Source organism: Apteryx rowi, unplaced genomic scaffold (assembly GCF_003343035.1).
Source record: "Apteryx rowi isolate R43461 unplaced genomic scaffold, aptRow1 scaffold_22, whole genome shotgun sequence".
In the NCBI taxonomy this organism is placed as follows: Eukaryota; Metazoa; Chordata; class Aves; order Apterygiformes; family Apterygidae; genus Apteryx; species Apteryx rowi.
This window is the reverse complement of record NW_020448530.1, coordinates 4,640,133-4,667,189: the sequence shown is the minus strand read 5'-3', so window position 1 is coordinate 4,667,189 and position 27,057 is coordinate 4,640,133. Positions and strand designations below refer to the sequence as shown.

The 27,057-nt window shown below is 37.2% G+C and overlaps 2 protein-coding genes across 6 annotated transcripts in view; both read left to right on the top strand.

The window, feature by feature from the left end:
- Positions 1 to 204: 204 nt before the first annotated feature.
- Positions 205 to 24,431, top strand: NOP14 (NOP14 nucleolar protein). 4 transcript variants are annotated; one of them, XM_026064654.1, is made up of 19 exons: positions 2,063 to 2,303; positions 3,265 to 3,348; positions 3,589 to 3,723; positions 4,616 to 4,757; positions 5,316 to 5,461; positions 5,881 to 6,015; positions 7,515 to 7,637; positions 8,844 to 8,975; positions 10,578 to 10,923; positions 12,261 to 12,391; positions 12,627 to 12,712; positions 14,363 to 14,498; positions 16,379 to 16,480; positions 17,355 to 17,508; positions 20,108 to 20,267; positions 21,079 to 21,226; positions 22,226 to 22,344; positions 23,089 to 23,244; positions 23,606 to 24,431. In XM_026064654.1, exons 3-19 carry the CDS (start codon positions 3,694 to 3,696, stop codon positions 23,703 to 23,705), a joined length of 2,346 nt encoding a protein of 781 aa, XP_025920439.1. In that variant the 5' UTR covers positions 2,063 to 2,303; positions 3,265 to 3,348; positions 3,589 to 3,693; the 3' UTR covers positions 23,706 to 24,431. The 4 variants fall into 4 exon arrangements, with proteins under 4 accessions (XP_025920438.1, XP_025920437.1, XP_025920439.1 ...); XM_026064653.1 differs by lacking the exons at positions 2,063 to 2,303; positions 3,265 to 3,348 and adding an exon at positions 205 to 706 and having other exon boundaries at positions 10,602 to 10,923; XM_026064652.1 differs by lacking the exons at positions 2,063 to 2,303; positions 3,265 to 3,348 and adding an exon at positions 205 to 706 and having other exon boundaries at positions 23,606 to 23,911.
- The window catches only part of MFSD10 (major facilitator superfamily domain containing 10), a 32,857-nt gene continuing 29,563 nt past the window's right edge, over positions 23,764 to 27,057 (top strand). The window contains exon 1 of one of the 2 annotated variants that reach the window (XM_026064659.1): positions 23,764 to 23,850. The gene's annotated coding sequence lies outside the window, so the exon portion shown is untranslated. Of the gene's footprint in view, positions 23,851 to 24,924; positions 25,007 to 27,057 lie in introns of those variants that run through there. The other variant, XM_026064661.1, reaches the window with a different exon arrangement.

Here is a 27,057-nt window from a genome sequence, read left to right as displayed (position 1 = left end):
GGCGCTCCTCCCCTTGGGACTACAACTCCCAGCAGGCCTCGCGCCACGGTAAAGCCCCCAGCGGGCGGCCGCACGGGGAGCGCGCCGCGCTCTGCACGCTGGGATATGTAGTGCTTTGTACCTTTCCCGGCTTCCCCCGTGGCTTTCTCCACAGCGCGAGGGGAGAGGTGCGGCAAGTCTCGCGAGAGTTGGTCTAAGCTCTCGCGAGAGCTGCAGRTGGTGCCGGTGCGCGTGCGGTGGCGGCCGGACACGCTGGTTGCGGCGAGCGCGGCTACGCGGTCCACTTCTCCGCTCCCCTCTCCCCAGCGCTCTCGCGAGACTTGGGAGGAAATCTCGTGCGACCTGGCAGCGGTTCGGGGGCAGTGGCCAGGCCCGGGAGGTGTTTCGGGGGTCTTCGCCCCCGGCGCCATTTTGTTCTGCTTTTTGGCTCCTCCAGCCCCAGCTCCTGCACGCTGATGAGTGAGTGCTGACCCTCTCCTTCCTCACACACGCACGCACACAGCCCAGCATGGGGAAGGCAGGTAAGCGGAAGCGAAAGGCCTCAGCCCCCAGTGGCTCCAGGGGCCCCATGAAGTCCACCATGGACGTGGTCAAGAGCAACCCCTTCGAGGTGAAGGTCAACAAGCAGAAGTTTAACATCTTGGGAAGGAAGACCAAGAACGATGTGGGGTTGCCTGGTGTCTCRCGGTCCAAGGCCATTAAGAAGGTAAGAGGCCACCAGAAGACAGGAGGAGTAGATGCAGATGTGGTGGAGAGGTGATCGGGCTAGAGCCGTCTCAGGTGGGATAAAAGGTTACTTCCATCATGTGCGGGAGAAGTGGCTGCTCACTTCACATTGCTCAGATGATGGTGGGGAGCCTGCTAAAATGTCTCCAGTGCCATCCACAGGGCTCAGTAGTGCAGATCTCCCCTGTCACATCTATGGGAATGATTCTGTTCTCACATTATCCTGGCCCAGAGCACAACAGCACATATGTTGTCAGGAAGCAAATGTAGGACTAGAGTGCAGAGGGTTATAAATTTACATTATCTTACTTAATTTTAGTTGCTGCTGGATGTTAAGTTATTCTTTTGCGTGATGATGATGCAACATTGTTGCAATAGTCAAAGCCTGAAAGAAGATTAGGCCTTATTGCAGTGGGGATTGTATAGATACAATGAAACTACCATTGATTTGGAAAACTTGAAGATCCCTTTTGCTGCACTGGTGAAATAGTTGCTTTGTAGAAGCAGTAGTTTGTTGGGATGCAAAATGTGTCCTCCTTGCTCTCATAAGAATGTTCATAAAACTTATGAGAAGTAACTCTCTTATCCTCCACTCTTGACCCTTTTAAAATTCTGCCATCTGTCCATGATGTTATTCCTTATTTTCTGTACTGACACCAGGGTCAGAGCTCGCTGTTTATGTTATTGTGATGTCTGGCCACTGAGAACCTGTTTATATCAGGTGAATGGTAGGAATACGTGCATCTTGCCTTCTTTTTATCCTTTTAAGTTTACTAGTCAACACTTGATAAATAGAGAAAATCTAATACATGTGCTCTTGCAGGCTTACTTATGGTCTGTGAGGGAGATATAGTCCTCATCTGAAGCCACAAATTTAAACAGGTTTTCTCAGGAGTAGATAATATCGCAGTGAGAATGTAGGTCTGAACTACTTAGCTTTATCAACATTTACGACATCATTTTTCGTATAATTCAGGCATGAACTTAAGTGTCTGCAATGTTGAACTACAGGTATATGATTGTACTAGAAATATAACTGCTCAAATGAAAGATCCTTTATTAGAAAGGAAATGGTAGGCAATAGCAAATAAAGACTTCTTCTTTTCTTTTAAATTCTCTTCCTTGTATTGTTACTGTATCTGTACAAAGTCCCAATATTCCTTTTTTTTTAAATTTAATTCACCTATTTCTGTTTATCTGTTTCCTGAGAATATGAATCTGTTTCCTGAAAGCCTCTCACTCACTCTTTATTCACTTTGCAGATATCCTAGACTGTGAGTTTTTGTGAAAACAAGTTTGTACTGTTGTTTGAATATTTACTTCTTTTTTTCCTCAGTTGAGCACACTGCTGCCACTGTAATAAACTACAGAATAGACCGTCAGAATGGCAACTAGCTTCACTAGCTAGCTGACCAAAAGCTGTACTGTATCAAGGAAAATGTTGTCTCATACTATGCCTCTGGGATTCCAGCAGCCTACCTCATCCTTCACTGAAGCACAGGAGTTTGATTTCTAAGCTGCCCCTGCAAACAATACAAAAAGACAGTAAAAACTTCAGATTCTATTAAGCAGAAAAGGTGCAACTTAAATGTTTGCTCCTGAGATTCTCACTGACATATACATACAGTCTGTCGTCAAGCAGAATTTAAAGCATTTACTGAAAAGAGCAGGGGGGGTTTTGAGAAATAATATAGCAAAAGGAAAAGGATCATTCATTTTGCATGTATTGTGAGAGGTCATGTATTAAAATTCTATGAATAAAAATAATCAATGAGAGAGGATATCTAATAATTGGTAAACAAAAGTGTTCTTCCATATCCAAAGTCTTAAGATATATTAAAGTTCTTGCATAGTGCTTAAGTTGCATGACCATTTATATACTGTGTGCAAGAAGTAAATAGAAAGTAGAACTGCAGCAGTAGTAGATGAAGCCTGGCTTCTGGTGTCAGTTTTGGTGGCATCTACAAGTTCTGAATGCTCAGTGTGGCTGCAAAGGCCTGTTGCAGGCTACTTGGCCTTTTCCTTTAGTGCAGTTCATGGTGGTATGATAAGCAGCAGTACTTGAGCATGAGATTCAGTTCATATGTTTTAAATACTCATGGATCTTTTTGAATCTAAACATAGCCAGCTTTTCTTCCTTCAGAAATTATATAATAATTTCACATGAAATTATAAATTAGCTTCCATTTTCATTAGTATTTGTTTAGTTTTTAGAAAACTTTAGAATGTTTAATATTACATTTTAAGGTCTTGTCTTTGGCTTTTCTTTACTAGTAAAGTAAATCTAATGCTTGTTAAGGACTGGATCAGTGGCATTGAGAAGTAAAGCTCTCTGCTTATCTGTACAGTAAGTACTGCACAGACTTCCTCATACAGATMTGATAGACTTCCTTTTACTTCTATGATACGTAACCCACCCTGTGCTCAACACTAATGCAGAGAGCTAAGTATATGTTCCCACCTGGGTTTTTTATATCTTAGACGACAAAGCAAAAAAAAGAGGTTAAGCTGATACTGAGGCCACTTTCCTTTCTTTAGCATGTATTCTTGTATACAAAGTTCCAGACTGAAATCAGAATTCTTCAGTGATAATGCTGAGCTTTTATATGTGATGAAATAAAGGTAAGATAGAATATATCATATTTTGTCTTCTTACACACAGCTTGTAAGAGTACTTAATGGATCTGCATATATTGTCACATGAAATCCCCATCTCTTTTTTTCATTTAATTTTTACTTCTCTTTTGTTGCATTCTGATGAATTAGATTATATTGCAAGGATACTATGGAAACTTTTTTGCCTTGACTTTGAAAGTAGTTATTCTTCTTGTCTTTTAATTTGATCTAACTTTTTTCTTCTAGCGCACCCAAACATTACTGAAAGAATATAAAGAGAAGGAAAAGTCAAATGTGTTTAAAGATAAACGTTTTGGTGAATATAACACCAAAATAAGTCCGGAGGAAAAGATGATAAAACGATTCACTTTGGAAAGGCAGGTAGAGTATATGAATGAAAAAAAACCCTAAACATGCCCTTTTTTTTTAAGTTGTTTGGGGGGGGAGGCAGGGGGAGGGTTGGCTTAATATTCATGGTTTTGTATGCAAATGCTTTATTTTTGGTTTTGTATGTTTGGAATTTTTATGAAAAAGTAACTTTTGGGGGGGGGAATCCAAAACTTTTTGTGAAAACTTTCTGTTTTTGCAAGACAGCTTTTTGAAGCAGGAATTTCTCTGAGTGCTCTTGAGCACTGCTATGCAAGAAAACCATTTTTAAGCAGATTCATTGGTTGGTTTTCTTTGACTGTTCTAGACTTGTTGTGATTCAGAAATTAATTAGAAAAAGGAACCACAACCAGTGCAATCTGAGAATCCACTGCACCTACTGGAGAACAAACATTTCATTTGCTGCCTAGGGGAACTTCATAACATGCTGTCATTCTGTGACGTGAAGTAATGGGAAGTGTATGTGCAGTACCATTCTTTCTGGCTCAACATATTAAGTCTCCAGAGTTAAGTGGCATAATGTCATATTTAACTGATAATTTGTGTAAGTTATACTCAGTTTAGTTAGACTAGAAGTATAGTTAGGCTAGAAGTGTAATAATTAAGGATTGATGTTACTGGTATGCAGATGAAACGTAAGCTTCCTCAGGTTTTCTGAGTTATTGTTATGTTAATGTAGAAATGGAGTAACAGAGGCATCAGACTTCCTGACTTTAATTTTAATGTATTTGAATGAAAGGGTTGGTCTCGTAGTGCTGTAAAAATGGCAGAGAACTGGAATAGAAATCTCCTCAACTTGCACTAAAAATACTGGCTTTTTTAACTTGTTGCCTGGGAACTAAAAATCTTCTGTTATTTAATTGGTTCATTTTCCTATTCTTCTTAGCAAAATTTTGGAAAGAAGAATATCTATAATCTTAATGAAGATGAAGAATTGACTCATTATGGCCAGTCTTTGGCAGAAATTGAAAAATTAAATGATATTATTGATAGTGACAGTGATACAGAAGAAAGAGGAACATTGTCAGGTAAGACTTGCACCTAGTATCCCACTGCTCTGTATTTTTATACACTGTTGCTTTTATTATTGGTATGTTTATGTCATTTATTCTGCACTGTCTTTCACTGAGAAAGAATACCATGTAATTGGGTGGGGTTTTTAAACCAGTTTTGATTACCTTACCCATACACAGAAAAGCTCTCTGGATTTCAGTAAACATTAGGTTGGAACTACTACCTACCTGGCAGCCTCTTTTATTTTTTTTCAGCCTGCATGGGTACCTGTGTCTGGAGGCCTTTAGGAAGCACATAAAGTGCAAGTTTTCTGGTTGGTTTCTTGTACCTCTACACCTAAATCCTAGGTAGAACATTGAAAAAATGTTTCTATCTCACCCCAAATGGTTAGCAACATAAGCAATGTGTCCAGTGTCTGTCTCTTTTGGTGTGGCGGTTTATCAGGATAGGAAGGATTGATTAAATATTTTAGTTGCTCCCATTCTCAAGTAATAGGGAGGTATTCCCCAACAGCATCATCACTCGTGTATGAATTTGAAAAGGATTCACAATCTGTCCCTTTTTTCTTCTAGCTGAGTTAACTGCAGCTCACTTTGGAGGAGGTGGAGGCCTCCTTCGTAAAAAAGTGTCAAGTGGGCAGGAAGTTGAAGAGGAGGAAAAACCTAAATCTAGGAAGGAACTCATAGAAGAGTTGATAGCCAAATCTAAACAAGAAAAGGTGAGTTTTGGGCACTAAAATGTAAATGAGCATGATTACGAAGACAGAAATTCTGATAGCTTCTTAGAATAAAATAGTAGTGACATCGAAAACACAGGAGGTGGCTCCCTAGGTAAGGAGTCCAAGGTCCTTGAATAAAGTCCATTTGACCTTATTAACATTAGGAAATGGATAGAGGATCTGCCATTCTTTTGTATCCCCGTATCTCCCCTTCTGTTGACTTATAACTTGTTTTCTGTATGCAACTCGTGCTGTTCCATGTAACTCTGTACTGCTTCTTCCACAAAGAATGTTTAAACCTGTAAAATATTAAATACTTAAATTTATTCATTTGCTAAGGAATATATTTGGGTTTTTTGCTATAAATTCTGTCTTGTTCAGTTGAACATAACTGCTGCATTTGTGTTTTATTTTCTTAGCAAGAGAGACAAACTCAGAGAGAAAGTGCATTAGAACTCACAGAAAAACTTGACAATGACTGGAAGGAAATCCAAACCCTTATTGCCCGCAAAACTCCGAAGTCGGAGAAAAAGGACAAAGAAGAAAAAACAAAGGTGAGATTTTGGCTAGATTACTTTCTTTTGTTCTAATACCTCATCATTTTTACTGTCTTAGTGCCTGAAGTACAAGGCAAAGTTCATCACTTTGTAAAATAAAATGTTGCCTCCTATTCACCCTGAAAGAGTGTTACAGCTTGAATGAACAGAGAACAGAGGGTACTATATCACAAGTTCTTATTTTGATGTATGGATTTTTGTTTTGAGATGCTGCATAATATGCTGAGTATTCCATTATGTTAGTAATGTGATATCTTAGTCAGGAATTTGTCATTGTACTTTGCTGAAAAGGAAGATTAGATTCCCTCACTTCATATGGATCTCAATTTGAAATTCTCAGGGATGCAAAAAAGTATGAATTTGTAATGCTCTGTAAAATTAATGTACAACTGGAGAAAATTATCTGGGCTTGTAAGATGAAAAATTATCAGAACTAAACTTTTAAAAAGCTGTATGGTTTAGTGGGTTGTGTGTGTGCCAAGAAGACAGGATTCACAAATCCAGTGTAATCTCTGCTACTGACTGTTTTCCTTCATACATTGCTTAAACTTGCTGAATATCAGCATCCCTCTTACTTTTAGTGACATAAACATCTATGTGATCAATAATACAAGAAAGGTTTGGCTCACATCTCATAGTATTTAGAAAGTTAAATGTAAACTATTAGTTTATTAATTTTAGTTGCTTTTTGAGAAAATAATTTTAAATAATAATTTTAAGGGTTTTTTTTCAATTAAGATAATTTGAATAAAACAGTTCTCATTTAAAATAATCACAGAATGCTTGAGGTTGGAAGGGACCTTTGGAGAGCATCTAGTCCAACCCCCCTGCTCAAGCAGGGTCACCTAGAGCACGTTGCCCAGGATTGTGTCCAGACAGCTTTTGAATATCACCAGAGAAGGAGACTCCACCACCTTTCTGGGCAACCTGTTCCAGTGCTCAGTCACCCTCACAGTAAAGAAGTTTTTCCTCATGTTCAGACAGAACTTCCTGTGTTTCAGTTTGTGCCTGTTGCCCCTTGTCCTGTCGCTGGGCACCACTGAAAAGAGTCTGGTCCCATCCTCTTGACACCCTCCCTTCAGATACTTATACCTATTGATCAGATCCCCCCTCAGTCTTGTCTTCTCCAGGCTGAAGAGTCGCAGCTCTCTCAGCCTTTCCTCATAGGGGAGATGCTGCAGTCCCTTCATCATCTTAGTAGCCCTCCACTAGCCTCRCTCTAGTAGCTCCATGTCTCTCTTAATATTTGTAAGTTTTTTAAATTGTGAGTAATTTAAATAGGGAGAAAATTCCAGAAGAATACAGTGAATTTCTATTTCAATCATTTATTCCATTACTTGACTTTATATTGCATTGAATGTTCTTGCCGCTTTCACTTGAAAGTCTTTGCCCTATTTCTTAAGTCTTTTTTCTTGCTGCTACACCTGGCAGAGGGGTGGCTGCAAAGCAGAGTAATAAAGCTAAGTTAATAAACAATTATATAAATGTTTCTTTAGCCTGACGAGTATGATATGATTGTTCGAGAACTTGCATTTGAGATGAAAGCAAAACCTTCAGATAGGATGAAGACAGAAGAGGAACTGGCAAAAGAGGAGCAGGCGCGACTCCAGAAGCTGGAGGTACCATTTACAATTTTAGATTGTTTTGTAGCCTGTCTTTTGGGAGTGACTGCTTACATTCATTGCTTGATCTCAGATTGAGAGTGGCTATACTAAACTACAGTTCAGAGGGTGAATACAGGAAATCTTCTGTTTGTGTTTTGTTTGCAATCTGGTGTAAAAGAAAAAAAACATAGGCTTAGTACATGGCTTGGTGAGGTTTATGAAATGAGTTGATGTTTCTTTGATAAAAATATAATATCACTTTGATTTGCCTTTAAATGTTTTAAATTATTCAGAGTTAGGCTATACTTCAAATTCAGTGTGGGAGAGTGGCTTGTTGCAGAGCTGCTGAACTAATACACTGGCAAGTCCTTCACTGTTTTCTTCTGGTGATGCAAGAGTCCTTCAGCAGTGGCGTGCATACAGATTTGTTTTGCAGAGGAATAGAGTTTGCTTGGGAAAAATTGCATGTTCTTTCCACTACGTGGAGCTCTGAATCTTCTTGCATAAAGAATGAATTATTTGGTAAATGTTTCTTTTTTTGTATGCTAAGGACACATTTAAGATTTCAGCTATACAGTACATTCAGGTTGTCTCAGAACTGCTCAGTAGCTAATAACAGAAAGAAGGATTTTTTTTTTTTCTTTTCTGTTCCTTTTCCTCTTGTTTGATGCACAGTCTAGCTGGTTGCCAAGGTGAAAATGCTTTTTAAAAAGGATTGAAGGATTGTTTCAGTTGTTGTCTATTGAGTCTGTTCACAAATTCCCTATAACTTAAAAATCTTAGTATTTACAACAAACTTGTTACAAATATGGGAAACACAAAAACCGTAGAATCATAAAACTTTTTAGAAGCTTACATTTTCTAGTAATGATGCATTGTCTCATTAAGAAAAAAACAGTGCATGTAAGAATTTTAAAACAAAAGTCCATAATGGTTTTGGTAAACACAATTTAAAGCCTTCCAAATAAGATTTAGCACTTACACAATTGGATTAGCTTATCAAATGCCACTCCCCACCCAAAATAAGGTATCATCAGCTTTTGCCCATAATTTGTCAAGTCGCTGTTTATTCTTTTCATCAACTGGTTGAATAATCCTAGCTAACTTTTTTTTTTCCTTTGATTTTCTTAGCTGTAGTATTTGTAGAACCTTTGGTTTGGTATAGTTACCTGATGCATCTAGATGGCTCATATTGTGTATGGTATTTCTTTTAAAACACAGGCAGATCGACTACGTCGAATGCATGGAATAGATGAACAGGAGACTAAAAAGAAACCCAAGCATATATCAGCTGATGATCTAGCTGATGGCTTTATCCTGGATAAAGATGACAGACGTTTATTGTCCTACAAGGTAAAACTGAAAATTTCAGAGCTTTCAGAGTTCTGAAATGAAGACAGGATCACGGGACAAATGAGTTTAGAAGTGACCTCTGGAGACCTCTGGTACAACCTCCTGCTCAAAGCGGGGTCAGCAGATTGCTCAGGGCTTTATCCAGTCTGGTCTTGAATACCTCTAAGATCAGAGGCTGCACAGTCTTTCTGGGCAGCCTGTTTCACTGACTGTCCTTACCCTGGAAAGTTTCTCTTTATATCCAGTCTGAACCTTTCTTGTTTCAACTTACGCTTGTTGCCTCTTGTTCTCCTACCATGCACCACAGTGAAGAGCCTTGCTCTGTCTTTTCTCTCAGCTGCCTCAGCCTCTCCTCACAGGGCTGGTGCTCCAGCTCTTGACTATCTTGGTGACCCTCGGCTGAACTCACTGCCGTTTATTGATGTCTCTCTTCTGTTGGGAGGCCCAAAACTGGATGCAGTGTTCTGTGTGATCTAACAAGTGCTAAGAAGAGGGGATTAGTTGCTTTCCTTGATCTACTGACTGTGCTCCTGTTAATATAGCCCAGTATGCCTTTAGCCTGGTGGGCTAAAGAGAGAGCTTTAGCCCTTCTGGTCACTTTTTTTATTTGTGCTATGCTTGCTACAGTTTCCACCAAATTTCAGCCTGAGGATGTGTGTTTCTGAGAGAACCTTTCCCCTGTGAAGTACCTTTGTTTAACGTGTCACAGTAATACAACCGTAAAGCTAATATAATGAGTCAGCCTGACTGTGCTACAAGTGTGTTAATACTGATTCTGTCGTCCTCTTGCCTGTAGGCAGCAAAGGGATTGCTGATGTCCTCAAAGGGGAGAATGCAAAAGTGACTTAAAGCTTCAGTTGCAGTAGAGGATCTGAGCTCTTAATGAGCTTGTCCTCTGATAACATTAAATGAAAGAATTTCACAGTTTTTAACAACTTTGTGTTAGAAAAATAACTATTATTTCTGAAGAGTGTTACTATAAAACATCATTGTTGGATTGCATGATTGTTCTTGTTTTATGCCATATCAATTGTACTGAGTGAGAAATATTAACACTACCACTGCTGCAAGGTCAGCATAGCATATGGCAAATACTATCAAGTATGATCACCAGTAATACTAATTCTGGAACTAGTTTAACAGTCTTGTTACTGATGTATGAAGTACACTATCTATTTTTCTAGATCTTATGTAAATTTAAATGTATGCTTAATACAGTGAGGATAAGAACAGTTATTTATCTGATATGCTATTTTAATACATAGAAGGAAGTTTTTAAAAAACCTATGTTTTTAATCAAGAATGCTTCTCTAAGTGATGTTGAATTTTTTCCATATCATCTGCTAGTATTCTCTACTTTCCTCCTGATCCTTTTAGTCTTCATATAGTACCTCCTGCTCTTCCAGTTTCTTGCAGCCTCATGGAAAGACCCCACTATATTTATATCTGTATGCATGTTCTCTCCTTAAAGTCACTTGGCTGATGCTGCTGCCATTTCCTGCTTGTCAGGGTAGCAGGGCTCAGATCCCGTCCATGTGCCTTTAACAATAGCTTTGCATGATGATTCCAGCAGATGCTATAACTTTCTTATCACTGTTTTAGCTGGCTTATTTTCTCTACGGACAGGATGGAAAAATTAATATTGAAAATGAAGAGGAGGAGGAAGAGGAAGGTAGAAATGAAGACAGTAATGAGAATGAAGAAGAAAGTGAGGAAGAAAATAATGAGCATGAAGAGGAAAGTGAGGAAGAATCTGCTACTGAAGATGAGGAAGATGTTGATGCAGATAATCACTCTGATCTTGAATCTGACCTTGAAAGTGAAGAAGAAGCCACAGGGAATAAAGAGCAGAAGAATCAAAAGAGTAGTGAAAAGAAATCACAGGATATGAAGGAACAAGATCTAAAAATGGAAGCTGCCAGATCAGAGCTTCCCTATACATTTGCTGGTAAGCAAAGGACTGATCCAGAGTTCCCTGTTGTCTTCAGGGGATTTATAGTCAGTCTCTCTCTCTCTGCTGTAGAATCTTAAGTATTCCTGCTCATCCATGAAGTTTGCTTCATAATTGTCTTCTACTGTTCCTAGAGTAGCTAGTAACCACTGACTGTAGTGATTAGCACTGATCGTGCTCTGAGCATCATCTGTTTTACCAGATGTTTAGAGCTGTGTTTGCTGCTTCTAGCCACCCTGAGGAGAAAAAAAAATCATTGTAGGTCTCTATTCCTTTCTGAAGGTCACCAGCATGTCCAATCTAGGATGTTAGTGCTTTACTTAAGGGAAGCCAGAATAATATTCTATTTTCTATACTTAAATGAGAAAAGATTACTTTCTCTGGTGTTCAGACTGTCATTTTTGTCAGAGAAGATGCTCAAAGAGGCAGGATTCTGAGGTCTAATCCCTGTAATGTATTATCTCAGTGTTTTTAAATAAAGAAATACTCAAAGGCTGAATCTTTTCAGGTCTGTGCCTATGAGGAAAGAAGATGCATGTTTCAAGTAATTCACAAAACGTTCGTTAGTATTAAGTACATAATGCACCTTACTAGTGTCCTAGATTAGATTTCTTTAACAAAATTATCTGTCCCAAGATTAAACACCCTTCCAAAGACTTTTTTTGAGTGCTTGCAGTTTTTCTTCAAAAGAAAATAACTTAATGACACAAGGCCTTTTAAATTGTATTCAGGTTTTGTTTTAACCAGAAAGCAATGACATTAAAATAACTCTCAAGAAACGGAACAAGTTAGGGTATGTTATAATCTGTTGACTTGTGCATAAGACTAAATATATGTCAGGCATTTTTTGTGAAATTATTTTCCATTAGTTGCAAGATTCTTACTTTTCTTAAATCCTTCATACAAAAGCTAGTTAAGTGTGAATTAAACATAGAGTTTTAAGTGCGAATTAAACAGAGTTAATTTTGTTATGGTAAAGTTATGATTGAACTTAAGTTTAATTCTGCCTCTTTATGTATGTAAGTGTCAATGTAGTTATGTTCAGCATAGGCAAAAAATATAGGATGAATTGAATCTTAATTTTCGTAAAACATTTACCTTATATTTCAGACCTATATGTTTATTTATATATATATATATATATTCTTAAATATATGTTCATGTAATGCAATGTTTTATTGGTGTTTAGAAGATGATCGTGTGAAGGCCATATGGTATCCTCTTTTTTTTTGTGAAAGACAACACTTTCAAATTGGAAATTTGTTAGAAGTCACTTGAATTAAATATGTTAAGTTTTACATATGGTTGGGTCAATTTTTGTTTTTAATTTGTAGTTCCTGAGTCCTATGAGAAATTTAAATCTTTATTGACTGGAAGAACAATAGAACAGCAGCTTATTATGCTGGAGAGGATTCAGAAATGCAATCATCCAAGCCTTGCAATGGGAAACAAAGCAAAGTTGGAAGTATGCTTTTTTTTTCTTTTTTTTTTTATGGTTTAAAATTAACTTTGAATTCCTGAGTAAGTTTTAGCAAGTATTCAGGAAGCAGTATAAAATATACATGCTTCCATGTTATTGAAGAACAGTAGAATCAACATACCACTGTTCATTTGCTAACTTCTATATAACTGTTCTTCTGTGCTGCTTAAAAGCACAATGAAAAAAAACTAATAATTTTAACATACTGTGTTTCTCACAGAAACTGTTTGGCTTCCTTTTGGAGTATATTGGGGAGTTGGCAACCCTGGATTTACCAGAGCTCAAAACAATCGACAAACTGGTTCTGTAAGTAATAAATCGTACTGACTGTGGCTCCTTTATGGTCTAAAGAGAAAAGCATGCTATTTGTTTTGAATCATTTCTGAGCAGATTGTAAACAACTGGTGTTTCTCCAGCTTTGTAGTGTTTTAACATTGTTTCGTATATTGCTCGAGCTATAAATCGTACCAAAACCTTTTCAGAACTTCAAAATATAATTTTTGATCTGCAAGATACTTTCTTTGGGTACTAGATAAGTAATATCATGTGCGCATGCAAACTTCCATACATGAAGTTGTTCAGATTGCTGATGGAGGGCTTTAAGCTGTGCAATGACGGGTGTGTAGCTGTCTCTGCAACCTTAGTTTTTTCTATGGGTTGCCATTCTATGAATTCACTTAGACAGGGAATTAGATGAAACAAGACTTAAAGACTGTTACAGTTAGCTCATACAAAAGTTCCAAATAAAGACTTTGCAGGGAACTTTCAGTTTGGCATTCCTGTCTTCAAATGGGCAATTATAGAGACAACAGAGACACTTTTGGCTCAAGAGGAACACAGCAAAGGTTGAGAAGCAGAGGACATGAGTTGCAACAAGGGAAGTTTCGGTTAGATGTAAGGAAAAGTTCTTCACGTCAAGGATGGTGGAACATTGGAAGAGGTTGCCCAGAAAGGTTGTGGAATCTCTGTCTTTGAAGATATTCAAAACTTCACAAAGCAACCTGAGCAACCTGATCTAGCTTTAAAGTTAGTCATGCTTTGAGCAGTTGGTTGCACCAGATGATATCCAAAGGTCCCTTCCAAGCTGAATTAGTCTGTGATTCCTATCTTGACTTTGCAAGTTAGACAGCTTGCTTTCTGTATGTTTGTATGTATTTTTTCAGCCTGTGTTTTTTATTTCATGAGAATAGAAATTGGTTTTAAAAGATCTGTTTGTGCAACTTTAGCATTCATTGCTGTGTTACATTCATCAACTGACAGCACTGACCTGTTGGTATTGTAAGACATGTCAGAGCTTTGTAAAAATGTGTAAACACATTTTGATTGTTTTGCAGAGCTGGGATTTATTAATATCATTACAAAGCATTTTAACTGAAAATAATTAAAAAACTATGACTTAGCTCCTGACTGCATCTCCCCATAGGCAAAAACCATAGGCCAAAAGCTGGCCTAACTTTGGGGGAATTTTTTCTTAAGTAATAATTTCACTAACCACATTGCCGCCTCACATGTTGTTTAACATTGCCTGAGAGTATTTTCAGTAGTGGCTTACCTAGTATGTGCCAGAATGCCTTAATACAGTAAAATGAAGAGTTAGGAGATTCAGAAACAAATTTTTAAAACATATCAGATGATTTGATAGTGTATTTTAAAGTTTTTAGGTTTTTTTTAGGATTTAGAAACCACCAAATTAAAGATCATCTCACAAGGCATAATGGAAAAGGCCATTTTACACACACATCTCTGTAAAACAAAAATATTACAATAATATTTTATATATTGGGTGTATTTTATATACTGGGTGGCTATTCCTAAAAAAGAATGATTTGTTTCAGGGAATTTGTTATTGTTGTAATATAGATGGAACACCAGATATCTTCCTACAGGTGCTTAAATGTCAGTTTTTTATTAACGTCARTGGTGTAACTCGATCGTGACTTACATTCTTGTTAATAGGCCATTGTACAATCTCTGCCAGATGTTTCCTGAGACAGCTAGTGACAGTATTAAGTTTGTCCTTCGAGACGCTGCACACGACATGGAAGAAATAATTGAAGTCAAAGGCCGTGCAACATTTCCAGGTTTAGACATGGTAATGAACACATACTGTTAAGAAAATCTCATGCTCTTTACCTTAGTACAGAAATGCCAGGATGACAATAAATTTAATTTTGCATTTCAAAGGATATAATGAATTATTAGCATCTATGACTTTTGTAGTTTCCTTATACTTTAAATTGCCTGTCTGGAGATAGGTTTTAAAAAACATTCTTCATAATAGAACTGTAATATTAATACAGAGAAAAGAGCTTAAAATTGCCACCCCACCTTACATAGCAGAACATTCTTTCTTTACTTTTCTGACTAAGTTTAAATGGGTGGTTCTAGGAAAAACTAATGCTGTCAGTTATGTCCTGATTTCTTTAATTGCTTTAACTGCAAACATTTAAACAGCAGAAATGCAGTATCTCATAAGGCAACAAAAATAACATTAAGATACTATTATGGGTATAAAAATACCCCAAAATTGTACTGTAGATACGGCATTAATGGCTCACAATGAAAGGACTTATCTTTCCTTGTATTACTAATATTTCAAAATTTCATTGGCTGTGCTAAATCTGAACAGACTCCTCTTCAGATGTCTAGGTAAGTGGCTATTGGGGAATTCAAGAAGGGAGCATATGGAAAATGAACATTTGTTTGTTGCAGTAAAATGTTTCAAAGACAAACCATAAGTACGTAATACAAAGGAAGCTACTTGCCCTTTGTCTCACAGCTTAATGAATAGTGCAACCTAATGGAATAACTAGGGTATCGAAGGGAAATAGACTGAAGGATTTGTTCACAAGACTTGCATCTTACAGCTTAGAAAATATTTATGTTGAGTTCTTTTGAAGAGTCTTTTTTCAGGATGTTAGGGATTTTGCAGGAAATGTACTGTAGAAATCTTTTGACTTCTATTTTTATTTTGTCATTGTCACCCTTATGATACCAATAGTACTTCTGATTTTCATTCCTTTTATTCGGCTTTGTCAGGTTTCAAGCCATCATTATCTTCTAGGCTGTAATTGTATCACTCTTCTGTTCTCAAAACACTTGTTTGAATTAAGGTTCCTGAGAGTGATTGTTTTAGTAGACCTTGCTTGTGCATATAATCTGAAATCAGTCTAATCTGAAATTTGGACCATGGTATTTAGCAACCAAACAGTTCAGGAGATTATTTATTTACAACGGAAACATCACAGAGAAAAACAGAGCTGAAAATTATAGAAGTTTACTTGCCCCTAGCTTACTATGTGAATATCTATCCATTTACAAAAGAACCTTGCAACTGATCATTTAAGATCCTTATGATTATGGCGGAAGATCACTCATAGCTCTCTAACATTTTCCCTTTAGTAAAAGCGTATGTAAGAGCTCTCTAGCTCTTTCGTCTGCATCTGCATTACTTGTTGGTGTGTACTGGTGCCGCAGGATCCTGGTCACATAATTGTACATGTTGAGGACCTGTTAAAATGTATCGCAGGTCCTGCGGGGCCACTTGCTCATTTCTTTAGCGTGGAAACGAGGGTGTGTGGTGGAGGTGGGCTGGAACATGTCTGCGCTTCTTAAGTGCTTCCAAGCTGGTAGCCTTTTTTCACCCCTGCAAGGTCTTCCAGGTTTGTGCCAGGTTATTCTTATGCAGTAAATGAAGTTTTGTTTTGCCTTCTTGTTTGTTCATCCATCTGCCTCTTTGAATTAAAGTGATGTAGACATATGATGGGTATTTCATTCTCTAAAGCAACTTAAGCAGTCATCTCAATAAATAGGTTATATATCACCAAATTTCTCAAAAAGATTTGTATCTTAGTATTTTTAGACTACTACATGGCAGTTACTCATCCATTACAGTCACATGCATGTAAAATCTATTAAGATCTTGGGAGTAGTGTCTCACTATGTTTTGCCTTCTTACTCTGTTTTATCCAGCTTATTTATTTGAAAATTACGGCCCTACTGTTTCCAACTTCTGACTTCTGGCATCCAGTTGTAACACCTGCTTTTATATACATGAGTCAGTTACTTACGAAGGTATGTCTGTGAAGTTGTATCTCAGCGTAAAATGTCCGTTCTTTGTTCCTTCCTAGGACTCCAAACTTGTATGTGTTATCATTAATATGTATATTGGAACTATACTGAAAAGGTAGATTTGTGTTTGGGGTAGTCACAGTTAGTCATTGGGAGGAAAAGTGAAGAGAAAAACCTCTTGCAGAATATAGCAAAATCATATGCAATCAACTTTTAAGCAGTCACACAAGAATTCTTTATATGACAAATTACAGGGGACTAATAGAACAGACTGAATAAAGTGTAAAATCATTATTAATTTCTCTTCCACATATTGCACTTGTTCCTATTTAAGAAAGATGTTTATTTGAAGATTGGCAGTTTTTTCTCCTTGAAAATTTATCTGGTGCAATGCATTGCAGTGCAGTAAAAATACATACTTATTTTTCTAATTGTCCTGTTTATATGCTTGGAAAGTCCAGAGCTGATTATTTTGCTATTGTCAGAGATGCAAGTTGCTTTGAGTCTGACGTTTCCTTGGTTCATTTCTGAAAGTGGATATGGGGCACGGCAGGGGAAGAAGTAGGACTGAAATTTAAGAACAGGCCAGAGAGCAAGCAAGCAGCAAGAGACTTTTTTTGTGTGGTTTAGTGCTTTCTAGTGGCTAAATCAGCTCTGCAGACTTTCTGTTCAATTCTGCATATTCTCTTTAGTGAGGTATCAAATTAGGCAAGGGAAAGCTGGTATGTTTTTCACATAAACCCAGAGGGTATCATTTGTACAGATTTTAAATGTACAGCTTATTAAAGATTTTTACTTTTGGGGAGATGCTACAGTTGTTTGTGATAGACATTTATTTATTGATTTGTTCCATTCCTTTTTTTTTTTTTTTTTTTAGTGTCGCATCACAACATTACAAGATGTTGTTAAAGGATTATTCATATGCTGTTTGTTCCTGGAATATGTATCTCTCTCTAGAAGATTTGTACCAGAACTCATCAATTTTCTTCTTGGAATACTTCACATATCCCTACCCAAAAAGCAAGCCCAGGGTGAGTTTCTTTCGAGGGAATGAGTAATAAAGTTTTCTTTTAGGGTCTTTTTTAAAGTTTTAGTAAAATTAAGCTTTCACCTTGAATTTTCTGTTTTGAACAAAAAGCCAGATTATCTGCTAGGTTGGCCATCCCCAACTATGATTCTTGAGCATCTTATTATGAACCAGATCCTCTAATGGTTTTGGCAGGAAAGAAAGAACTTAAGTAGTTAAAGGAAATGGAATAATGTTGCAATGTAGTATTTTTTGCAGTATTGTTCCAAATAGACCTTCTGATTGGACTGCACTCAGAAATTCACAGTTCCTAAAGGATTTCTGATGAGTACCCTGTTTCTCCACAGTGAGGCAGCAGCTGATGCTGTAGACACCCTCCCTTCTCACCTAATAACCATATCCCTGAGGATCTTGGAGGGGTTTCCCTAGGATGAAGATAAAAGACGGAAGTATGCCATGAAGCTGGTATTCTTCCTTTTTATCCGCTTGCCTGGACTTATCACAGTTCAGCAGAGAGCAGATATCCCCACAGGCAGAGGATTAGTCTGTCCTGTAATGTAACTGCAAATTTAACAACTTGTGCAGATAACAGGCAGAACAAAGCCCTCTCTTTAACTTGACTCCCTGTTTTTTTTTCCTTTAGGATTTTTATAACTTACCATGTTCACATTTTTTTTCCTTTTGAATCCTTGAGTTCCTAATGACCTCTCTTTCAACAGCCTTAGCATTGCAGTTTCATCCTTCTTATCTTGTATGGCTGTACCCTACAGACTTTCTTGCAGCTTCTCAGAGCTTAGCAGCTTCCGCTGAAGTGTGAGCCATGGTTACAGAGCTGGGCTGGATCAGAGCTCAGCCTTTGATTCGCAGAACGCCGACAGCCGAACCCCTAGGAGGAGGCAGGCAGAGGTTACAGGGTGGGTGGGTTATGCAGCGCTTAAAAGTATTTTCTCCTTTGTCTACTCCTTTAAGAATATATGATCTACAAAGGTTTTTGGTTCAGTTAAAATACAGGATTTTGCAAAACTAGCTAAGAAATTATTTTAAAATATTTAATGGTAACAGAAAACCAAATTTTAACCAGTTTTTAAACTTCTCATGAACTTTTGTTAATGATTTTGCACTAATTAAATTTGCATGGTGTTAGTTTAGCAGTGAGAAGCTTGATAAAAGATATATTAAAGGCACAGCAGCATTAGTCAAATCCAAAATTCTACCTGAGAATTTTTTAGTCAATATTGATGTTTTGAAGTATGTATCAAAATATCCAATCATGTTGTAAAATGTTCACAGTGGAAGTATTGCTGATAAATGGGATGGTTTGGCTGTCAACACAATATTTTAAATTGAGCTCACATCTAATTCTGTGGTATGTTGATATATTCTCACACGAAAAAATTTCTTGGGCTTCAATTTTGACAATAAGTAGTATCAGCTAATAGAACTCCGTTGCTTTAATTTTAAGAGCTTGATCCATTAATTCTCACATCAAGAAATGATATGGAATAGAACTTCATAAAAGACTGAAATGCAGCTTCTGATTGACTCTAGTCTTTAAAAACAATTGTTCCCTTAAAAAAAAGAAGAAAAGATGGAGGTGGAGGGAGTGGGAAGGAATTGTCATTGTTGATAGCCTTTGCTAACAGAACTGAAAATGAGATCTACTAATCTCTCACAAGTAAAGTAGTTAATAAAACTTACGTGTCTTAGTTCCTGATCTTGCATATGTCTACATATGTCATAATCTCTTCCAACTTTGCATCTTAAAACTGAAACCTTATGCATTTTTATTGGAACATACTGTTTTCCGGCCTATCTGTACAGAGGCATGTATAAGTTCTAGATTATGTAAAAAATGTTAACTTACAGTACTAAAAAGTTTTGAAGTAAGTTCCGTTTTAAGCTTGGAGGACTTTAAGGAAAACGAACAAAGGAGTCCAGCACACAGACTGTAAATTGTTTTCTCCCTTAGCCATGAAATTCCTCTGATGCTTCTCTTCTCCTGCTCTGCAAGTCCTTTTTCACAGATCTCTCTGCTTGTTTAGCCCAGTGATTCTTGTGTGTTTTCTGTATGCCCTGCCCCAGTACGTATTTTGTGTTTCCTGCTTGTCTTGTTTTAAAACTGCTCAGCTGGAGTGGGAGGGGACTTACAAAATGTGTCTGAGGGCCCCTGCTGAGAGATCGCTGGAGAGGCTCAGTCATGCTCAGCAGCCCTGGGCTCTCCCTGCTCCAACTTGCTCTGCTTTTTGCCCCCTTGCTGGTCAAAGCCTTCTACTCCTTAATCCAATCCCTTTGCCTGCCCTTTCCTCTTGCGTGTATCCAGTACTCCATTTTYACTGTCAGTGTAACTATGCATCCTGTTCCCTACAGGGCAGATGTGTACCTACTGTGGGAACTGCTGCTGGCACTCCTTCAGCACCTTTCTTCCTTCTCTCCATACGTACCTTTGACTGTACCCAGTGTTTTTCATTATTTCAGAAAAGCCTAATTCTGATAAAGTGTTTTTCTAAAGCAGTACGATTGAAAACATAAACACAGGGGGTTTTTTTCCTTTAGAAATAACGTTGAGAATTGATCTGTTTATGAATATTGTTCCTGTTTTTTAGGCTATACTGTAGTGCATCCATTTACACCAGTGGGGAAGAATTTAGAATTGCTTTTGGTCTGCGATAAGAAGGATCTGGAAAGCTGGCAAAAGCAAAATCTGCCATTGAGTATTGTGACTAGATTAAAGGAAGCCAGCAGAACGGAAATGAATCATATCAGGTATGTAGGGAATGTGAACAGAAGAAACCCCAGACCATCTCTTGGATAATTTCAGTGACAGTGTCCTTGACAGACATGATAAAAACTAGGAGTAAGAATAAAAGCAGTGAATTGTTCTGCTTTACTTTCATGGTACTAGTCTGTAGCATATAAAATTAAGAATCTTCTGTCAGAATTTCATGCAAAGCACTTGGAGTGCTCCAGTCCTGTTGAATACAGCTGTGGACTGATGAGGATGATGCAGAGCAGGAGGAGGTGCTCAGTACTTTGCATTGCCAAGCTCTTCAGCAGCAAATACTGCATTTACTTGCAAACACTGTGTTAGAAGCGTGTCACTGAGGTAATCAAATGCTTAAAACTAGGAAAGGCCAGAATTAAGTATGGCTGTTCAACTATATTTTTCACCTTGTGTATGTATTGTGGTATAGTTTACTTTAGGGATGAGTAAGCATTTTATTGTCAAGTTTAAAAGAAAAAAAATTACTAATTCTGTTTGGAAGACGTGATACCTTTAGAAACAATATAGAAACTTCTTACCCTGCCTAAGTGGCAAAGACACAGTACTAGCTTAGCTTCTGTGCGTTGATACAAAGCAAAGGTTTATTCCTAATGGATTTCTGGGTATTTGCTTATTAGTGAAATTTTTGGTCTGAATTAAGAACAGTAAACAGCTTCATAAGTGATTGTGTTAGGCAATCTTAGTTATAGACACTGCTACTACTCCCAAACTTAATTATTTTGAATAATTTTATTTAAAAATCTACAACAATTTTTGCAAGCAAAGTTGTTAAATGCTTTTGTACATTAACAGGTTATCATGTCTAGCCATGTGCTTTGATCTGATTAAGAAATGTGCAGCTCTATATGAATCTCTACCATCGTTCCATGAAATAATGCATCCTGTCCGAATACTCCTTACACAACATGTGCCAGTGAGTGAATATCCTGAACAAATGCAGGTATGTTTTCCTCAGGAATGAAATCATTGGTATAAATGTTCTATTAATAAATTGTGTTCTTCATCTGTGCTTAAGCAAACAAAAAGCAAATATAACCCTTGGTGAAACTTCTTCAAGGGTTAAGCCCATTTGCCTTTTGTGCTCTTCAAAAATCACAGTGATGTTGCTATGGAGAAACCAAAGAAGAGTGGAAAAATGTTTAGAAAAAATATTTTCATTGTGTGTCTTATCCTGCCCCTCTAATTGAAGAGAATGGCACCTAACTTGTAAAAATCTGACATGCCATAAGTGACTTAATTTATAGCAATAGCAGTCTGGTCATCCAGTTGCTTCTGTACTTTCTTAATGAGTCTGTAAGACCTTTTTGCGATCAAATATGCGTACCAAATTGATGGAGTAGTATTTATAACTGTCTCAGTAAAACTAATGTAAATATGCCTTGTCAACTTTATTGCTTAAAACAGGTCAGTTTATTTTTCCAGAGTTGAGGTTCAAATCAGCTTTTTCATCTGTCTTTTTTTTAAAGCAGAATTGTCTTCTCCTCAAAGAAGCATCATGAAATATCCTTAGAGAATAGGATTTTGTAATGTAGATTATACAAAATGGCCTGTTTTTAAAAATAAACGAAATGAACAGTCATCCTTAGAATGACTCTCTGAACGGCAGTCTCTGAGTTAAGCTGGCTTTAGCATTACTTCATCCTCTGTTAGGTGAAGCTATCTGCAGACCTTTCTTAGTGTCCAGTGATACCATCTTAATAGACTTCTGAAAGCATTTAAAAATTATCCAGTCTGGAAGGCTTACAGCATTTAAGTGTTAGCAATGTCCTAATGAATAGCAATGATTTTACCAAGCGGAAGAACATATTTTTTTTGGAGGATGCTTCAGCCAGGGGAGAACATTACTGGTGATTCAATTTACAGTAGTTTGTGAATTATGATATATTTGATAAACTTTTAAAATGTAATTGTTTTTTGGTAATTTGATTTGCATTTTCAGGAATGGTATAACAGCGCTCTGAGAGAGCTAGAGAATAAAGTAAAGCACTATACCCCACTGGTATGCGAGAAGAAGAAGCCAGTGCCTTTGAAACAGTATACACCTAAAATTGTGAAAGTGTAAGTAAAGCAACACTTGGTGCAGAAGGAGAAATGCATTTAAACACTAAGATTGTCAGTAGGCTGAAAGGATTTGGAAAGTAGGATATATTAGAGAGACCATTATTTGTTTTACATAATAGAACTGTATTCTGATTCAGGAAGTCTGCCAATGGCATATGACCTTTCTTCCTTATATTGGCTGCTGATTCATTTAGATATGTTGCTTATTATCTTCAGAGGCATAAACTGTCTGCGTTATTTATTCTGATAATATTAAGAGGCTAACATTTACACAGCGTGTGCATTTATCCCCAAATAACTGATGAAATGGCACACAGGACCTTTTCTACAGAAGTCATCTGCTGAGGAAGCCTGCAAAAACTTAAAATACATTTGGAGATTCCGTCTTTCTCCAGACATGTCTTCTACTTAAGGCATTGGCAATTTTGCATTTTACTCTTCTGCTCTAACTTTCTCAGTCTGTTCAAAAAAACTGTAAGGCTATATTTGGGGGTTTGCAGTTTAACTGTTTTCTGGAAAATGTTATCTGCTTATCATGTGCGTGATGATGACATGCAGTTAGAAGTTCTGATGAGTGTTTTTCCAGTATGTGTGCTGGAGCGGCCCCTTATTTTGCAAGTTGACCACATAATATGCAGAAAATAAAATACTGAGTTAGTATTCATACAAAAACTCACTAATGTTGAGCATAAAAGTTGTGCATGTTAGTGTTTTGTACTCACAAATATTTTCTCATTTCAGTTTAGAGTTTGGAAAAAAGCAGGGAGGCAGCAAGAAAGAGCAAGAAAGAAAGCGATTGATTCAAAAGCATAAGCGTGAATTTAAAGGAGCTATTCGGGAGATTCGGAAAGATAACCAGTTTCTGGCTAGAATGCAACTCTCGGAAATCATGGAGAGGTGATGTAGTCTTTGTTTCAGCACCAGTTTGGGGGTTGTTCTTCTATGTGTTCATTTATTTGCTCCATGTCAAGATTAACAATGATGATCAACCATACTAGGCTTAAAAAAAATGTATTTTGACAATTTGGGGAAAACAAATATATTCAGTAGAGGCCCTTTTATGTGCTTTCAACTTTGCAGTTTCATTTCTCTAGTCTAAGAATATCCAGAACGTTTTTATTTAAAATGTGTGTGAGTGAAACTTAAGAGTTGTGGGAGTTTTAATAAATTAATAATTATTGTCTAAATATACTTATTTACCCCAATACAATGTTTTTGAAATAATTAAATATGTTGATTTTTTTTGTTTGTTTTACAGAGATGCAGCCAGAAAGAGAAAAGTGAAAGAGCTTCTTAGTAGCCTTGCTACGCAGGAAGGTGAATGGAAAGCAATGAAAAGGAAAAAAAGGAAAAATTAACTGGGACTGTCTACAGAAGGAAACCTTGATTTGCTGCCACGTAAAATATCCCAATCGTACRGCTTTTGAGTAGACTTGAGCTACATTTTTTGGATATATTTTTTGCATCCTTTTGAGGAAATATCATCAAATCTGTCTAAAGAAGGTAACCTGTTTATTAGAAAAATCCATGTTTTCTTATGAAAAATAAAAATAACATTTTTGTATGTGGTATATTCCATTTATTTTAGTAACAGAGAACATTCGGATGAATAATCAGAATTCTCAGGAATGTGTGACCAGGTCTTAGTCCATCTTGAAGTACACAAAAGAGACTGTACAGCAAAAAGCTTTTAGTATCTTGTTAATATTGAATAATTGCAAGCAGCTCTTTTTATCAGAGCCTACTTGCAAAGTAGGCAGTAACATTTTAATTAGTTTGTAGCACTGGGACCGTCTGATAAGTATTCAGTGGACTAAGGAAGCTGGTTTATTAAAGCTGTATATCCATTCACCTCTTCAGTAATTGTCAGATTGAGCTCAGATCTTCTTAGTAAGAAACTAGGGCAGTTAACTAAAATTCCTCAACTCATTCATAACTATCTAATTTAAGTTGACAATGACATCTTTAATTCTCTTCTACTCATTTTATCATGTATGTCTAATTACTGAAAACTGCCAAGAATGACYGTTGTAAAACATTTTTTCTTCAAGTAGAGCCAATAAATACTTTTAATACTTTTTTTAGAATACTGTCTTTGTGAAGAAACATAGAAGTGAGACAAACAACACCACAGTTATTTAAAGTTGCTAGCCTGTAGATCACTATCCAGGTATTCCCTGTAATCTGCCTATTTGATAAATCCAGTGAAAGTTATTATGCATAGAAGAAAATTGTAATATTTTCCTGGAAAACTCATAAAAATGAAGAGCCCTTTAACAATAATGTTCCAGTTTCAATATTTTAAAATTCTTTTCATCCTATAAAGGAAAAAACTAATTGGCCAAGGTTTTAAAAAAATAAAATCAAAAAAACCCTCTTGCATTTTCAAACACTGTTCTTAGTTTTGTTCCCTGTGATTCGGCCAATAGATAACTCAGAAATGGTAACGATGGCCTACTGTTCATAAAGAAAGGTTTAAACACTGGCAGTAACTCTAACTATTGGTCTTTGTTGTTTCAGACTGGCTAAGAATGTTTTCTTTGTGCTGTTTTTTCCTTCAGAAGAGATTTATAATGTAAGCATGAATAAAACTAGGAGGGTATGATTTTGAAGAATTAGGGTTTACATTTAAACTCCAATGACAACATTTTTTTGTAAGGTAAGATGTGTTAAAGGCTTACCTATGTATGTTTCTTTAAAAAAAAACAAACTTTATTTGGAGAAAATAAGCTTTTACTGAGTCTCAGTGTTACTGTAGTAATGCAAGTAATGCATGAATATCATCAGCCCTTTTTGCTTTTAAAAACAGTTGTATTAAATATTAGAATACATTCAATTATAAGTATATGTATGGGAGATACTCATGTCACATTAAAAATTAGCAAGATTTCCAGTTTGAAATCCATTCAGACTTCTGAAAACAAAATACATGTCCAYTTAGCCTTTCCAAAATCAGTAAAGCTGTCCAGAGTCTTCAAAGAGATTTCAGAAGATTAGTGTACCTGTTGTTTTATTTCCATTTGGCACAGCATAGGATTTTTTTTCCTCCTTTGCAAAAAAGTGATTACTTTGATCTTTAAAAACAAAACCTTTTATATAGTTCAAGTCAAGCAGTTAAAACTGAAGCAATGAGGAAAGAAATAACTTCCCATTTTATGCTGTAAATCAGCATTTTCAGTCTAGGGGTTTAGTCCCAGTTTATTTCTCCTTTGTACAATTAAACTGTCAAAAGGTACTGTTTTTTATTTATCTGAATTTATTTTTCCAACAGCAAGTAGCTTCAGAAGATTAACCCAACAGGGTATTAGAATCACAGAGAGGTTAACAGCTGCACTTTCATCTTGGGGCAGTGATTTTTGATACCACTTGCAGCTGCTTATTATTTATTTTTTGTTTTCATTTCATTTTTTTTTCAGTAAGTTAGTACTGGGAAGGATAACTAAAATTTTCCATGTAATCTGAACACTGAATGGGTATAAAATATTGACTAAGATGAAGACCTCATTTTTGAAAGACTAAAAACCTATATGTCATTAAATTTCTCAAATTATTACTGTTTGGGTTGAGAGGGAATGCTGTTGCTCTTTTGCAATAGAGCAGGAAAGTAAAATCCAGAGAGGGGCATTACCTAAGCAAAAAAAACCATACAATGATGTAAGAAAAAATTAACATTAATAAATGCAGTCTAGAAACCAAATTTTAATTTTTAATTATCAGACCAGCAAGATTCTGGACTGGCTTTCCACTGGGACAGGGTAGACGATGACTTACCTAGTTCTAAAAAGAGATTGCGTTTACATGCAGGATTGTGTGACGTGGTTGACTGCAATAACGCAACTGGACTCGATGACCTACAAAAGCTTTAGATTGGCAGGTTTAATAACAGGAATGCCTGGATTTCTCTGCTAATGCTAAAAGGTTTAATTCATGTGGTGCTTGGTCAGTTATGTACAGTGATTCAGGACCAGAGGGGTACAGCTACGCACATTTTCCAGACACTAGATTATTCATGGTTACTCTGGAGCACCCCACAACAGATTGCTCCCTCCGGTCAGCAGTGGTCCTGGTGCGGCTGGACTGCAGAGCCGTGTTAGACGATGCCAAATCTATTCCCATTCTCTGTGTTCACAAACTCAGCTTTTTCAAAGAGCAGTTTGTGTTGGGACCAGAGTTAGTCTTCTGCAAGTACCTGTTTCTGTTTGTCAGATTCCAGGAAATTTTGGTTTCTCAAAACCACAGCTAACAGCCGCTGTGTAACGCGGTCACGTAGCAACTAACAGCAGAACATGCCTTTATTCTTGGCTCTAGTATGTTCTCGTTAAGAAATTCTTTACTATTAACACCAGGAGGAACCGCTGCAGTTTGAGGTAAGATATGATTAGATTGCTAAATTGTTAATTCCTTAGGTCAGGGGCTGCCTTTACTCGGTGTCTGCCCCAGAGCCGGCCGCAGCGACGCTCCTCAGCCGTACGCTTGGTGAGGCGCCTTCCCAAATCTCGGTTTTAAACCGTTACTGTTTCGCGGCCCCACAGGGCTGGCGCAGCGGTGCTTTCGTTATGCCCCGAGACGAGAATCGGGTTTTCCTCACTGCGGTAACTGCCCCTCGGGGCGCGTAAAAGCCCTAACACGGAGGAAAGCCCGAAGGCGGTGACTCGGCTGCAGCCAAGGCGCGGGCGAGGCGTCCCCGCCGGGCCGCGAAGTCGCGGCCCC